The sequence below is a fragment of the Triplophysa rosa genome, linkage group LG5, assembly GCF_024868665.1.
Source record: "Triplophysa rosa linkage group LG5, Trosa_1v2, whole genome shotgun sequence".
NCBI lineage: Eukaryota > Metazoa > Chordata > Actinopteri > Cypriniformes > Nemacheilidae > Triplophysa > Triplophysa rosa.
Window position 1 is genome coordinate 7823516 of NC_079894.1, and position 17459 is coordinate 7840974.

General features: G+C 38.6%; 1 protein-coding gene across 1 annotated transcript in view; it reads left to right on the plus strand.

Moving 5' to 3' along the window:
* The window catches only part of cdh6 (cadherin 6), a 33625-nt gene extending 18730 nt beyond the window's left edge, over positions 1-14895 (plus strand). The window contains exons 6-12 of the mRNA XM_057334480.1: positions 135-322; positions 403-653; positions 4994-5130; positions 5420-5541; positions 8369-8486; positions 10468-10719; positions 12126-14895. Of these exons, the coding sequence (XP_057190463.1) occupies positions 135-322; positions 403-653; positions 4994-5130; positions 5420-5541; positions 8369-8486; positions 10468-10719; positions 12126-12631 (1574 nt within the window). The 3' untranslated portion in view covers positions 12632-14895. The remainder of the gene's footprint in view (positions 1-134; positions 323-402; positions 654-4993; positions 5131-5419; positions 5542-8368; positions 8487-10467; positions 10720-12125) is intronic.
* The last annotated feature ends 2564 nt before the right edge of the window (positions 14896-17459 follow it).

The following is a 17459-nucleotide window of genomic DNA, read 5'->3' on the forward strand; positions in this document are numbered from 1 at the left end:
GATACAGCAACATAATGATCTGACAGTTCACTGTTAATGTTCATTGATGTCGCAAAGATAAAAAAGATTAGCGTTAATCAGTAAATGTGCGACAGGAGCATAATCCCTAATGTTTTGCAATTGTGTTATATTAGGTATATATCAGTTCAACGTTCCAGAGCTCACTGAAGTGGGAAAACCAGTCAGCACCGTCCGAGCTGTGGATGCCGACGTCGGCAGAAATGCGGAGATGGACTACACCGTGGTTGGTGGAGATGGACTGGACGTGTTTGACATCATCACTGACACAAAGACCCAAGAAGGCATACTTACTGTAAAGAAGGTAAACGATTTCAGGCGATTTTCCAATAAATAACAGTTGTGTTAGTGAGTCGGTTGTTTATCGTTGTGTTTGTATCGCAGCCTCTTGACTATGAGAAGAAAAAGTCGTACACGCTTCAGATCCAGGTGCAAAACACGCATCCGGACCCCCGCTTTCTGAGTCTGAACGATAAAGAGATGGCCACAGTCAGGATCAGCGTTGAAGATGTGGATGAGCCCCCTCAATTTGAAAAATCCAGTTATATATTCAAGGTGAAGGAGGACACAGCTGTGGGAACCTTCATAGGGTCCGTCAGTGCCGTGGACCCTGACATACAGCGCAGTCCGGTCAAGTAAGGAACTTGCATTAACATCATCTCTTTGCATATGTGTGGATCGACAAGTTCACACTCAATCGTTTTCTCTTTTTTTTTACCGTATCTTGCAAACCCCTTGAGCATCTGTCCGTTTCATCCAATGACCTTCTGATAACCGCAAACCCCTGATTTATCAGTGCTACGGCGACACGAGTCTACCCAGACCGATTCCTCAGAGCGCGCTTATTTAATTCACATTTAATTCAAAAGGTCCTTCAATCGCCGACTGTTTATAAGATAATTCTAATAAACTACAGTTATGAGAATAAATGAGGATATTATCACAGTCCGAAGCGCCCTAATGATAAAGCTGATGTTGTGGGGCTTAGGAGGGCAATAAATAGATGTTTTTCCCTCCGGAGAGCGCAGCAAATAAGAACATGGAAAGGAAGCGCAATTAAAAAGCCCTCTGCAGCGGTGAACAGGACTTCAGGGCTGGTAATTATCAGGGACATCAGCAGCGCCAGCTACGCTGTCGTTCTCAACATCAGGAGGCTAATTAGGAAATTGAACAATCCCACTGATTTATTGCATTTGAAAGAGCAATATTGTGAGCTTGAAATAAGAACAAATGGGAAGCGGGCATGTGGAAGCTCTAGGCAGGGGGATCTCATGCAGTTATAGCTCTGATGTGCATCAGGACCGGTTCAAGCATCAGTTTTGTGAAAGGATTATTTGTGTTAAGGGATGAAACTGTGTCAGAGCTCTTTTCAACTGGTTCTGTTGTAATCAACTGAAATTGGCAGTAGCTTTTATGCCAGTAGCTGTATAAAAGGAGCGCAGGCTGATTTGGTTGTTTTTTAGCAGATTGATTAACTGGCCTTAAAAGCGTTTGTGAAAGCGAAGTTGAAAACAGAGATGATTCTCTTTGTAGTATTATACTGTAGATGATAGCATCCAATCCAAACTACAGAGACCATTTCAAAAAGATTTTCTGTTTTTTAACACCGTGTCTATACCAGGTGCGACCAACGCGACATGACAAAAGACATTAGAAACGTATTAGAACCCATTATAAATTTACATTTTGTCCATACTGGATGCGACACGACAAACCCATTAAGAACAAGCAGGTTGACATGTCACGTCGCGCCTGTCGCATCCGGTGTAGACAGGGGCGTGTTTACCATTTTGGGGGCCCTAAGCAAAGTCAAGACCCGGGGCCCCCCACACATGCATACTAACATTTTTTTCTTCGAATTGCACAACAGTAATATTGAGTACATGTAATTAGTGAGACATACAGTATATAACCTGGATTTATTTTGCTTTGAACCGCATAACAGTTTGGTATAAGAATAAACATTCTTTGTTTTGGAATCAAAAATTTGATGTGCGTATGACTGTGTATCTGTGCCAGGGGTGGCACCACTACCCGAAAAAATGTGGGGCAAATTTTGATTCGAGTTATCAATAATAATTTAAACTAAATAGCATGAACACAACTCAAGTAAATTTTATAGCAATTCATTTTATTAAGGAACCCTCAAGATTTCAGTGCTTGCTTTCTAGACTATGGTGAACTGACTCACATTCAACTCATAAATTAAGTGTCAAAAGCAATCATTAAATGATTTAACCGCTTGTGGCCACTAGGGGGCCCTATGCATTTGCGTGGTTTGCGTAGTGGTTAACACCGCTACTGGGTGTAGACACAGTGTAACAGTAATATGTCTACATGTATTTGGGAAAAGTTCAACTATTGTCTTTTTATGTGATAACCTGGATGTTTATCATAGTTTTCACATTGCTGTTGGATGACTTTGTTACTCCTGAGGTTTAATTTTGTTGAAATTCAACAGACACTGGTCTGGAATGGCCACAATACATCTAGATGTACAGTTTTACCGTGGATGTATTTTGGTTAAAACTAAACAAAAATCAGCTATTGAGCGTGTACATAAAAAAGACTTACTCTGATTTACAACAGTAATAATAATAATAATTGTAATATAAGTATAATATTGAAATAATAATAAATATTTCACACAAAATGTCCATTTTAAACTTAAAGTAAAAGTAAGAACTTCTGTAAATATGAGTACGTAAAATAACCTGCAATGCTATGTTTCAAACAGAGATGGCGATATAGAGGCAAATGTTACGGATTGCAGCTAAAAGTGTATGAACAGCAGAGGTGTAAAGAGTACCTGAAAACCATACTTAAGTAAAAGTACAGATACCTTGCAGTGAAAATTACTCCATTACAAGTTACAAGTCACCAATTCCAAAACGACTTCAGTAAAAGTCTCCGAGTATCTGATTTTAACAGTACTTGAGTATTTTACTCATACTGAATGTAGGCTCAAAGAAGCACTAGTCCTCAACACTTAAGAGACACGTCAGTGAAAAACAGTTGATTCGTGAGGAGAGCAATCGCATTTATTTTCTTAAATCATAATAAGACTGAACACCTCAAAATTGCAACAAATCATGGTCGACACCATAACCTACGTCATTACAAACACCCTAAGTCTCATTTAAGCTCAAGTGCTCATAAGTAAACCAAACTCCTTCAAAAGGGTCTCTTCAATATAACAGATAAATAAAATAATGTTAAGTAGAATTAAAAAGTCAAAGCCTTTTTGCACTGGACATGCTGGTTTGGGCCTCATCGCCAGCTGCAGTCATGTCCTCATTTCACATACACTGTTAGCCCTTACCTGCCATTTCTACAGTAATACATTGGCAACACTGTTGCCAGCTAGTTACTGTAGGTGTTTTACAGTAAACTACTGCAATGGCTGTTTGAAGATACATTATTAAAGAATCTATTAACGCACTTAAGTCACACAGTCTTAGATGAACAAGTGTAAATAACAGATGAACACAATAAATCTGTCAAGATTTCACCAGAGGAGAATTAAACACAAACATCAATAACATCTTCACATATTACAGACACCACTTTCACTTTATTTCTGTCATCTGTGTAAGATCTTATTGAGATTTAACTCTAGTTCATAGTGGTTCAATTATGTTTTAAGTCACCATTCTGGCGATCAGTGTTTGCTTTGGTTGGACTCTTTGACTTTCTTGTAGCTTTAAAATGTACACTTATACAATAACACTGAAAGGGACTTTACAGGAACCGCAACTTTATGTTTGCTTAGTAACTGAAGATACATCTGAAAGAATTCAATCATTAAATAATAATAATATAGCATTTAAGATTTATTAAGATATGTTTGGTAAAGTGATTACATGTTATAATGGAAAGATCTCTGTCAGAAAATCTTTCTTTGCAATTGAGACACAGTTAGACACTTGACATACAAACCTCATCAATGGTGACAAACAATCATGAATGAGTTTTGTACTATGTACCCAGCATGCATTGCAGCATGAAGCTGTTCAGTTGATTGTCACCATTGTTGAGATTCATATGTGAATTGTTCATTTCTCTGTGTCCGACTCATTCTATAGGTTAATATTTTGTCTATATAGTGTGAGAGCACTTTTGAAAATTGAAATACTATACATTCTTTTTACTGGTTTACATCACTTCATGGCAATAGTCCCACCATATGGTCAAATTTTGAGCAAACATGTTTAGAGCACATTTAGGAAGAGTTAGTTTTAAAAATAAGAGCTTTTGTAGATGTGTGACCTACAGTAACTAGCTGGCAACAGTGTTGCCAATATATTACTGTAGAAATAGCGGGTAAGGGCTAACCGTGTATAAACCGCCAGCGATTGACATCTACCTGATACTGCACTCATATTCATATAAAGAAGCCATGTTGACAAGTTTTTGTAAGTTAGGGCAAAATCCACAAGATTGTAGTACCTTCAATGCCCTGTGAATGGCAATATTAATTATAAGATAGGTGTCATGCAAAATGTAATGTGTAATTGCATTAGTCATTACAAATGTAGTGGAGTAAAGAGTACATATACTTGTTCAAAAATGTAGTTAAGTAGAGAGTAAAAGTTGCTAATATCTTTAATACTCAGTACAACTACAAAGTAGCCAAAAAGATACTTAAGTAAAGTAACTAAGTACATTTACTCCAATACTTTACACCACTGATGAACAGTAACAAATCAAAAAACATTCGAAACACTTCGAAAATTGTGGCAATTTTGGGCGTCTATAATTTTCAGACAGAAAAACAATTGAGGTCACTAGTTAAAAGATGGATTAACAAAAAAAGAAACAAGGCCATAATTCTACACCCTTTAACTTTTAATTCAATAAAACAGAACAAATCTGTTCCCCGGCCCCTCCTTCAAACACTGCTTTTGATAACATTTGTAAACACATTCAAACTCTGACTTTCACAGGATTATTGACTGTAAGATGTGAATTGCAGGTATACTATTGATCGCCACACCGATGTGGACTGGATTTTCGGCATCTATGCTGGGAATGGATCTATATTCCTGAAAAAGACTCTGGACAGAGAGGAATTTCCCTGGCACAACATCTCTGTCATCGCAACCGAGTTCAGTAAGTATCAGACACTACACTGCCACTCATGAATATACACATCAACTCCAAATGGCATGCGGTTGCGGCTTATTTAGAATGCTCGAGTCATTCAGCATTAAATCTTTCCGGTCCGATTTTCACATTTTCATTGACCGTGACAGTTTATATTGACTAGATATATTAGTTTACTTGTTTAAATCAGAAATCCACTTTCTTCCAGTAATATGAATGTCCAGTGTCCCAGATAGATTAAAATCTCCTGCCACATCTTTTTACCAACACGCTTTTGTTTTTCCACATACTGTAGATGATCCTCAGCAGAGCAGCCGAGTGCCCGTGTACATCCGTGTACTGGACGTCAACGATAACCCCCCCAAGCTCGCGTCATTCTACGAGACCTTCGTCTGTGAAAACGCCAAAGCCGGTCAGGTAAAGAGTGGTTCTAGTATACGTTACCAATTTTATCTGCCACGTTGTCAGTTTCGATGTCAGATAAGGGAAGGAAATAAGTCCACCCCTCCTGTTTGGCCGGTGGATGGATGTGTCGATTTAAAGCAGGGGCGTGTGTTAAACAGCGTGTGACCTCTACAAAAGTCGCACCTCCGGAGTGAGATAGAGATCAGTGATGAGTATTTCTCCTTCATGGATTAGACGGCAGTGTTTTTTTCTGTCAGGCTTGATGAGATTATGTGTCATGGTGGATGACAGGGCCTGTCACATATCACAGGCACTTCATAATAACTGTCCACCTCTCCTCCATTCACTGACTCCTTGTGTATGTCGGGTTGTCTGTCATCACCCACCTCACTGACCCGCCCACCTCAGCGGCCGAAAGAACGGTTTAAACTGGAGTGTGGCATGGTTTGGTTAGTGGGCACACTAGAGAGATTGTAAAACAAACACGGGCTTTCTCAGTAAATTCAGTATGATTATATGAAATAGGCAATAATTCATATCAATGAATTGGTCCAATAAGGTCCAATATTATATTTAAAAAACATAAATTGCCGTTTTGTATACAGTATTCTAACAGACTGCTGTAAAGCCCAAAGGTAAGGGAAGGCAGCCAGTAACACAAGAAATCTGGCCAGTCTCTAAGCCTGAAAACATGAAGCACACAATGGATGATTGCATTTCTGTCACAGCATGTTGCCAGTGCACCCTTGAGAGATGCATTTAACCTAAAATTGCCCTTGGTCACAACTAGAGATAAGCGTGAGCCTCGATCGCTCAGCTAACATCTTTCCTCACAGTAAATATGCTTAGTGTTTGTATGTAAACATGTGTACAGTCTGATGGAGGACTTTGTGAATGACATCTTTCCTGTTATGCGGTATCATTCCAGCTCTGCACCTTGTCTGCATTGTAATTGTAATGTAAAACAAAATTGTATGTAAAATGTTGCACCAGACTTTCATATATCAGCTCGGATCAATGTCCGACACCTAAGTCATTAATATTACATTATTTACACAATAGAGGGACATTAAACATGATGCCTGACAGTATAGAAATAAAATGGTAAAGGTTGTCGACTTCCTAGAGGAAGAATAAGCCACTGTCTTCTGTCTGTTAATGGGAACGCTAACTATAGACAGTTTCATCGACGCGCACGCCTGACCCCCAGTTAACTTACGGTTTGTGTTTGGCTAGTGCCTAATGATATACAGTAACTATTTATATTTTATAGAATTTATGTTAATTTGCATCATTATTTTACTGTATAATAATTGTATTAACTAAACGATTTGTTGAATTTTGTTGTATGTTCATTTTATTAAATAAACAATTTGTTGAATGGGTGCTGTAGTTCAGTCGCATATAGTCTCGCGTAGCTTATCGCCGCTTTCTTTGGAAAGGCCCGCCCAAGAGGCCATATGACTGACATGTAAAGCAACCAATCACGTTTCGTTTTGTGCCGCGTCATGTTTAGAGGCGTGGAAATGTCCCCGCAGACCGATGTACATTCACGAACGTGTCAAAAGTTAACAGCAACAACAATTATTATAAGTTTATGCCATGAACTTCGCATACTCTTAACAATTGAGCGTTTAGTCGATCGTGATGAATTCTTATAGCAACCGTTGTAAACACGACATCTTACTTCTTAGATCAGAAGGCTTTGTTGTTTCCAGGCAGACCGTTAAAGAACGCGGACACGCATGTCTCCCGGAAATCCTGTGAAATTCAACCAATCAGATGACGACTTTGAACGTGCTGAAGTGTTTCCAGAAAAGTGTGCCATATGCATCAGACGTTCAGCCATCGTGGGCGTGACGTCTGAGGCTGAGACTAGGTCGCATATAAACAAACCGTATGGTACATACTAGCGGTTGAGCTTGGTATTTGAGTCTAAATTCAAAATATTGGAGAAACAAGTTTAGCCAAGTAACAGTTATTCTCGGTTTCTTGATAGTTATCAGAAATAATCTACAGGCACTCTATTGTTTGTGAATGTGTACCGGAAGTTAAGCTAGGGTCACAAAAGTGTGCATGCGCAGTAACGTTTGTTTATGTTATTAAGATGAAACTGTCTATAAAGAAAACTGTAATAATTAATATATAAGCATCCACACTAGCAGACAATAATGTTATGTTTATTCTAAGCGTGCACTTTGCAGTTTCACATTTAAAATGTGCAAGCCCATTAAATGTAAATGGATTTTTAATTGGCTGTCGATGTTTTGTTGTTCATTAGGTAGGGGAAAAATTTCTTAAAGTGATCTTAACAATAACATCTTAACTGTTTCTCTGTGTTGTTATCTTTATATAGTAGTTGTGTTGTGGACTCTACTTTTGTCTTAAATGTAAAATAAATGTTGACTTAAATAGTCATAATAATGTTAACAAAGCCTTACAATGTTTAAAGGGGAGGGTAAAAGCAGTTGCATTGACTTCTGTCTTGTCTTTTATTATGATAATTTGTGGGGGGTTTTGTCTTATGAGAAGCTAAAGTACTTCCGCATTGGAAAGTTCTAACTAACTAACTTTATAGTTATCATTCCTGCTGTGTATGGGCACCTGCAAACATTACTTTATTTAAATAATTTAAAATTCACTTACACATTATTTAAAAATCACCTTTGTATTTACTTAATTGCTAATAATAGTAATATTGTGACAACAAGCTAATATGCTTTCCACATTAACATTTTGAGTTCATACAGATGGCAACATGTACTGCATATCAAGAATGGCCCAAATGTTAAATGTAACATTTGCTTTGTTAAAAAAATGTTTGTCCTCTCTGTCACAGAAAATCCAAACAATAAGTGCAGTGGATCGAGATGACCCAGCGGGTGGACATCGGTTCTTCTTCAACTTGGCGCCGGAGAGCTCAGTGCGAGCAAACTTCTCAGTGCGAGATAATGGAGGTGAGTGCCCTCTCAAATTGCCTGGCCTTCCAACAAGCTAACCGTCTCTCCTCATGACATCACAGACCAATCAGATAGGATGACTCTTTAGAACACACCGACTCCTCTCCAGCTGTTTATATTCTGACCAGATCGCACTGCAGTTGTTATAACTTTAGGTCAGACTGAGATTGTCTTGATCTTCCTAAAAGCCAGCTCCTTTGCTTCCCTTTGCTTGCTCCTTGTAAAATCACAGTTGAGTTTTGTGTACTTTGTGTCTGTTAGTTTGAAAAAAACAATTCAAGGGTATTCATTGTTGAGAAAATTAAGCTTTAGTGGATACAGTACACACATTTAAATCGTCTTTTTGGGGGAAATGGACCAAAAAAAGTATTGAGTCATGTCGCACTAATCAAATCTCTCAGCATACCAAAGCATCTCCCCAATACCACCCTTTTCTATCTCAACTCATGAAATGTGATGTCAACTAAAGCCTGTTGGCTGTTTAAAAAAGCAAGAGCCCTTCAATATTTTCTATTTGTCAAAAATTGTACTGGCACATTTAGCTCAAGATACAACACAATATACAACACTGGTTTCACAATATGTTGAACGAAATGTAAAAAAAATATGTATTTCAAATAACAAATTAATTTTAAAAAATTCAATAATATTTCTTGTTGTAGAATTGACACAGTTTAATTTTCAATTGATATTTAAATGAATGGTAACTGAACAGGCCTGTCACAAAAAGATTAACATTAAGGGCCCAGTTCACCCAAAAATAAAAATTCTGTCATCATTTGCTCACCCTCAAGTTGTTCCAAATCTTTAAAAATGTCTTTGTTCTGATGAACACAGAGAAAGATATTTGGAAGAATGTTTGTAACCAAACAGTTCTTGGCCAAAACAGTCAAAAGTGCCCCAGAACTGTTTGCTTTCCCCACATTCTTCAAAATGTCTTCTGTGTTTAACAGAACAAAGACATTTACAAAGCAAGTTTTATACTGAAATAAATGAAGACAGAATTTTCATTTTTGGGTAAAGGATTCCGAATTAAGAAAGCTAAGAGAGAGCTTCTTAAAGCGGCCCTAACACACGCGGTTTCTGCCAATCTCATATTAATCTTGAGTACCTATAGAGTAGTATTGCATACTTCATATCTTCGAAGAGTATTTAGTTTGGTTACATTTATAAAAGATAATACTGTATATACAGTAGCTGAACTAAAGCACGTGCGCACCCATTGCAAACAAAACACAGACATCAGTTTCACTCACCGCATGCGGTTCATGTCCGGCATCTTTTAGCGCTGGGACGGCTCCATATATCAGTTTCAAACGATCTCCAAATCCAGCCTTATATCCACCGTTTATATAACATTCATCACCCAAATGCAGTGAACAAACACTTCGCGAACGTATGCTCTCTCTCTCTCTCTCTCCTGCGCACAAGTGAAAGTGACGTCTGCGCATGCTCCTTCCCCTGCTCTCCTTGCTGCCGCGTGGATGTGCCACGTGCTTTTCAGGGAGAATTGTCCAATAAGGGACTAAGAAAAATTGTTACGAAACAGTTTTATATGTTCTAAAAAACTTTCCGAAACCTGTACGGTCGCTGGGGGAGTGTATCGAGCACAGAAATACTACGCCCAACTCGTTTTTTGACAAGTTGACCATGTAAAGCATGAGAAGACAGCGCGCTTAACATTGTAAAGAAGTCAGAATGCATGACACACCGTTGCACCACCCCTTTAACAGAAATATACAGTATGTTAATGTAGGTCATGTGCTTTTAGCTTAATAACCAATAGAATTAAACTTTATATAGTAAAATAATCGCCATTGATCCTGAATGCACATTATCATTCTTGTATTGCAATAACGTGACACACCCAACACAGCAAACCATACTCATCATGAAATTTAATGAAATTAATTTTAATGAAAATTAAATTTAATGAAATTTAATGAAAATTATAATCTGAGGATTTAACTCTTTACAGATAACACAGCTGGGATCTTAACACGACGGAGCGGATTTGCCCGAATGCACAAAAACACCCATCTAGTGCACTTGGTGATTTCAGACGGTGAACTTCCCATCCAGAGCAGCACCGGCACGCTCACGATTCGGGTGTGCACGTGCGATCGAGACGGCAACATGGAGATGTGTAATGCCGAGGCTCTGACCAGCACCGCGGGACTCAGCACGGGGGCGCTGGTGGCCATCCTCCTCTGCATCCTTATACTGCTATGTAAGTTCTACCTTCACATTCCTCCTCTTGTGATTTTAACAATCAGGTCACTCGCTCCCCATCCATCTATCTGATCACCGCTGCCTCCATCTGTCTGTCTGACTGTGAGTCTGACCGTTCATCTTTCAAAGCCTTTGTTAGAGAGAGCTTTCATTTTCCCACCTGTCTTCCTGTCAGTTAGCGCTTTTGTCTGCGCTACTATTTGATTAATTGCGATTCCAGTGGTCTGAAGTGCGAGCGCCTGATCTGCATGTAAAATGATTTGCAATTCAGAAAAAAAGGAAATAAAAAAGTATTTCTGACATGCTCAGATGGCTGCACCGATAAAGCTCAGTTCTTAGTTATTTAATCAGGATATTGAAAAACAAGGGCTGGATTTCAATTAAATGTAAATTGATTCAATCTTGATTTCATTCAACCAAAAACAATCATATGTTTGACTTCAAGGCTAAATTTAGTCAAAGCATGTGTATATTTATATAACTAAACTGCTCATGTTATTGGTTAATTTAATTAGAATCCTTTCTTTCTTTCTTTCTTTCTTCATTTGAATAGTGTTAAAAAGAGGGCTGAGTTTTTTGAGCATGATGTTATTCAAGTTGTGAAAGCTGTTTGGAAACATAAGGCAGATCTCACATGTGAGTTGCATGTAACAACAGATGTTAGCTGCAGTGTTGAAGCATGCATCATGTATGGACCGCCGCTGCAGTGAAAGATCAATGATAAAAGCAACCAAGCAATACTAAATATATCTTTAGCATTCACACATACACTGTCAGTCAGAAGTCTGGAGTTTTTCAGACTGCAATGTTATTTTTTACTTCAATTACCTTCAGTAATGGGTGAGCTGGACTGGAGAGTGAAGGAAAAGCTGTAAACAAGTGTCCAAGCATATATGGAGACTCCTTCGATACTTTATAACAACACTCATGTCGGCACTGCTTGAGAATGTTGAGAGAAAGTTGTGTTGCGTTGTTTCTAGGCAAAGCATGGCCACTTTTACGAAGATTCAATGAAAGATCGGACACTTCATAGTTAAAGGGAAAAATGAAAATTCATTCAAATCATTTACTCACCCTCTAAGTGTTCCAAATCTGTATAAATGTCTTTGTTCTGATGAGCACAGAGAAAGATATTTGGAAGAATGTGAGCAACTGACATTTCTGGGACATCATTGACCACCATGTAGGAAAAATGATTGTGTTCTGTTGAACAAAGATATTTTGAAGAATTTAGGAAGGCAAACAGTTCTGGGGCGCCTTGTATTTCCTCGGAATTGTCAGTTGCAAACAGTCTTCTAAATATCTGGGTGGTCTATCCTTCCTGTTACCTCTTAGATTTTTGAGTTGCTGTCCTGCTTTCAATTATACCTGCCATTCACATTTTATGTTTCTCTCGTTCCATAGTGATCGTGGTGCTATTTGCTGCGCTGAAACGTCAAAAGAAGAAGGAGCCCCTGATCATCTCCAAGGAGGATGTGAGAGACAACGTGGTCAGCTACAACGACGAGGGCGGCGGCGAGGAAGACACCCAGGCTTTCGACATCGGAGCGCTCCGCCACCCGGAAGTGATGGAGGACAACAAACTAAGGCGGGACATCCTGCCGTCCGAGTCGCTATACCCCCCGCCGCCGCTCCGCAGGACCGTCATTCCGTCTCGAGACAACGCAGACGTGCGGGAATTCATCAACCAGCGCGTGCAGGAAAACGACGGAAACCCTACCGCTCCCCCTTATGACTCTCTGGCCACCTACGCGTACGAAGGTAACGGGTCGGTGGCGGAGTCGCTGAGCTCTCTGGGGTCCATATCCTCGGATGGGAAGCAGGACTACAATTACCTCAGCGAGTGGGGGCCGCGCTTTAGGAAGTTAGCGGACATGTACGGTGGGGAGGACAGCGACTGGGACTCCTAATGAACATGTGGCGTCACACAGAGCGAGACTCACTTGCCGATCTGCCTGTAACTGAAGACTGCCGGGTCAGAATGAGGCAGCCCAATTTCTTTGACAAAGTGCCCTTTTATCCTTTTCTTCATTCTACAATCAGGCGGTCGGTTTCTCTGTCCTGATTATCTGTGCATTTTCTCTGCGAGGCAGATGCGTAAAAGCAGAACTTTAAATGTTGTGCGTGGGACATATACGTACGCAGAGTGCTCGCATGCTCTCTTGCACTCATCAGAACGCAATGACATCTTTCGGCATAATCCTAGATTCTTCTCGAGATGTCTGCACTATGTGTTCGCATCTGTAACCGTCACTGAAGCGTTCTTTTGAAAAGCCCATAATCTGTCACAGAACTGCTTATCAGACACTGCTGCAAAGAGAACAGTTTATCAGACTCGAACACTTAAAATGTGAACTTCAGCAGGCATGGATAAAACTTCAAGGCCAGGATTTACTTTTTGAAAGTAATAAAACAAAGGCCGAACTTCAGCCTGTTAGCTCATCATCAGACCTCAATGTGAAGCGCGGCGGCCGTGCAGCTCAGAATCAAAAAGTTCAAGATCACAGGAGTTGTCTAATAACTGGAAGGGAATTCTGAAACCCTTATTATTATAAATTTCGCATAATTTTACTAATCTACTTACGCACTCAAGAAAGGATGCGTTGTCCTGTAGTCAGAATGAAGACAGATTGTTTGAAGCCCATGTAGACCGTCTAGAAAATGGGTCAGAGAACGTTTCATGGTTGGCACTGATTTTCATCATCCACATGAAAAAGAAATGCCAGAAGCTTACAATTATCTGCGATGTCATTGGACCTAAATGTGTTTTGCTTGATTTCTGGCACACGTTTTGTTGGTCTCGGAACGATTTAGTATTACCTTCTCATGAGAGCCGCATATTCACACAGCCCCTTAATGGTATGCTGCAAAACTAACATTCCATACAATTAGTTGCGTAAGCGTTTTTTTTAAACATTTTATTTTCTCGCATTTCATCCTGCAGAATCTTGAGATCAAATGTAATGCATTTAAAGAGAGAATAGACTGAAGTCTATTTGAACACCTATATATAGCATTTGTGATTTAGTCTGTAAACTGGAGGAGGAAAACTGTAAATTAATCAACAGTTTTAAGGTTTAATTTTCACCTCAGTCAACCTTCTTTCAATAGAGAGCATCAAAAACCTATAAAGGCTCAGTTGATTTATTCCTCGGCTGTCTGATAACCTAACCACAACAGTGTTGTATTGAGGTATGAGTCAAACCTAAAGTAAATCATTTCGCCATGATTGCGCCCTCTCCTCAAACCACAAAATGAGTCTGAGATTCCATTCACCTCTTTGGAAAGGAGGGGGTGTGAGAAGAGCCTGTTTCTTAAGCGTGCATAGTGCTTGAGCTGGTAAATATTTGTGTTTTAGGAGCAGAATTCTGATTTCTCTGTCACTGATATGCTGTACAAAAAAAGGTGGTTACTCGTGCTGTAAAAACTTGGTTTAATGAACAGTGCTTTGTACCAGTGGCTTGGGAGAGTAGATGACGTCCATGTACTACTTTGCTTTCTATCTTGTGATATTTTTTACCAAATATTTATATACTACAACGATGACTAAATATTCTTGAAATCTGTACATTCATGTTTTTGTGTGTTTTCAACGTGTAAAACTGTAAATGTGAGCAGGTTGCAGTTCATTTGATGACGTGCAAATGGTTTCAAACTTTGATCAAAATAAATGTTGTCTTTTACAGAAAACCTGAACCTTGTGGTATCTTTCAAAAGTCTCTTTAAAAAAGCGCTTTAGAATGGATTGCATTGTGCTATTTATGTCTTAACCAATTTGTATTTATTTTTCAAATTACTGAATCTCACAGGAATTCGTAACTATTTCACAAAGTGGCTAATAGGGCTGTCACGATTATGAATTTTTGCTGACGATTAACTGTCTAATAAATCATTGTGATTATGACGATTAATTGTCTGTTTTAGGGCTTTGACATTTAATTCTCATATATTTTTTATTTGGCTTTGAAATGACCACATTGTTCTGAATATAAGATTGTTTTTTTTCTTGGAAATACATTGGAAAAAATGGGGTCACCATTTACAAGGTGTGGGCCTTTACGTGTCAATAATACAACCGCCACATATTTATATTGAGTGAATTGTTCAGGGGTGAATTGAAGCCACCATTAAAATGCTATCAGTCATAGAAAAGCTTCTAGCCGTTTTTTTTCTCACTTGCAAGATTACAATAAAATTTTACTTCTGTTAATGAAATTTTGGTAGGCTGGTTTTCACACTGAAATTAACTTAAATAATATTAATTTGTACTACAGGTTATTTTTATGGTATATGCTTTTTAAAAAAATTTAAGTGATGGTGTTGTGGTGGTACGTTTTACCAGTATTACCATACTTTAGTACCTATACAGTATACACTATATATACACCATAATAAGCAATGTGCAGGTACTACAGCTCCCCTTGTGTCTTCTATAGAGATGTGCAATAATTGGGATGATCTGAAACCATTGCGATGAGGTCAAACAATCGCGATGAGACCATTATTTAATAATCGTGACAGCCCTAGTGGCTAAGAGTACATTTACACGATGAAAAACGTTAACGTTTTTCCTTTGCATTTTTGAAAGTTTCACGTACATACGACAGCGATATCATAACGATCTGCATTTACAAAGATCCAGGAAAACGAATAAAAATGCTGTATTATGCATGCCAGGCCAGTGAATGGCGATGTTGCGCTGTAAAGAAACACTACGTACTTTGTCGGTGTAAGTGTGTTTATAGTTTGTGTATATAAATACTGTCTCCGCTGGTCATAGTGGTGCAGTAAATCTACTTTTTGCATGTCACGCAGCAAAAAACATAGAGCATGGAGGCCACCGTAATTGTTTTGGGAATGCTCACGCACGCCTACAGACTGAACGCGTAACATACATGCGTATGACGTCATGTTTTTTGGGAAATGTCGCCTCAGAGTGTACATGGAGATGATAATGCCATCATTTTCAAAAACTTGCACTATGAGACCCGTTTTCAAAAGTTTGCATTTTCAGTCCGCATAACGCTGTTGCCGTGTAAATGAACAGCCAAAATGCATAAAAAGTTTTCACTTTTTAGTTGATAACTGTCTCGTGTAAATGGCCTCTAATTCGTATGAATTTGTACGATGTGAATTGCACAAAAAAATTACAATTATCAGAAAAAAGCAACACTGAAGCAGGGCGTCTACATTTTTCTTAGGCCCCTCTAAAAATATTGAAAATTTTTAAATACTTACTAAATACTTATTTGTATCATCTAATAATTAATGATCTGTCAATTTAATCATAGAAAATTTTAATAATTATGCATGCAGTGAACTCTGTTTATATATCTGCCCAACCAGAATATTATGTAATCCCCCCCAGACAAGCCAGCCTAATACCGGGCCTGTACTGAAGCCCCTCCCCTAACCCCACCCTTATTGCTAACTCAGGTCAAACATTTAGCTAAGTACACTTTATTTAAGTACACTTACATTTATGTACGTAAGTGCTCTATTGTCACACATAAAATGTGTACTTAATATACTAAACATGTCATTTTTGTAATTCGATTTATGGCGTCTCAAAATATCATTGGAGTAGACTAACTGCAAGAAAATAGAGCACTTTAAGTACATACAAGTGTATTATAGTGCACTTTTTGCACCTGGGAACCGTCGCCGTCAAATCCTACTAAAACATCAGGATAAGATCGTACAAATTCATACAAATATGCCACCTTGTAAAATAGCTACGAATTCCAGTGAGATTGTGTTGAATAATTTCCTTACTGATATGATGGTATGTATCGCCAATGCATATTGAAACTGTAATATTTGCTCTTTTGAGTCTCATTCAAGATTGTACGATTCATTGACATGACCTTAAAATGATTCTCACCGGCCAAATGTCACGATTGCTATCGGAAAATTTCCAGTGCCTTCCCCAGATCATCAGCTCATTTGGCCGATCTATAATGAAGATTCGGAAGAATTGTTGCTGGATTTGGTGGAGAGTGGAACGGGGATTCATTTTAAATTGATCGGGGATCAGCAGTTGTGAGGCAGATGGTGCCATTTCAAATGATGCCCATGTTAGCTCAATCATACTGACATCCAGCGCTCTCTGCAAATATGTACACAGACAGTAGTCTCATCTGGTGTCTCTGTGTGTCTGAACAAGACCATTAAGGGCTTAAATAGAAAGCAACATTCCAGGTTTCAGGTGAGCAACATTGTACTGCAAAAAAAGTGCCAGACAAAACTTGATAACTTAATATATCCTCAGGTCAAAAGATTTTGTGATCTAAAAAGATGTTTTACCAAAATAATGTAATAAAGGAGATTAAAATTATGTAAATATAAAGACAGATACAGTTGATTGGCCTTCAGCACTACTTCTGCATATAGTGCACCATTTTCATGTTTATTCAATAACCTTTAGCGTTTCATAAATTCTGAGCGTCTTATAAGAATTTGTGTATTGTTATGATTTCATAATTAAATGTCTTGGAGCTATTGTGTTGGGAACAGTCAATGTGGGTCCACTTTGCACATCTAATGCAACAAATCTATTCCCTCCCAATTATGGAAAACAATTTGCTGCAGTACAGGCATTCTGCCTCTTCCTCCTCTGTCAACCTAACAGTGTTTTGGTTGTCCTTCTTACATAGCCTCCTTTTACCCCCAAAAACCTTTTATTTAATTTCCAGTTGTTATATTTTTTTATTTACTTTGTTAACTGTCACCAAATCT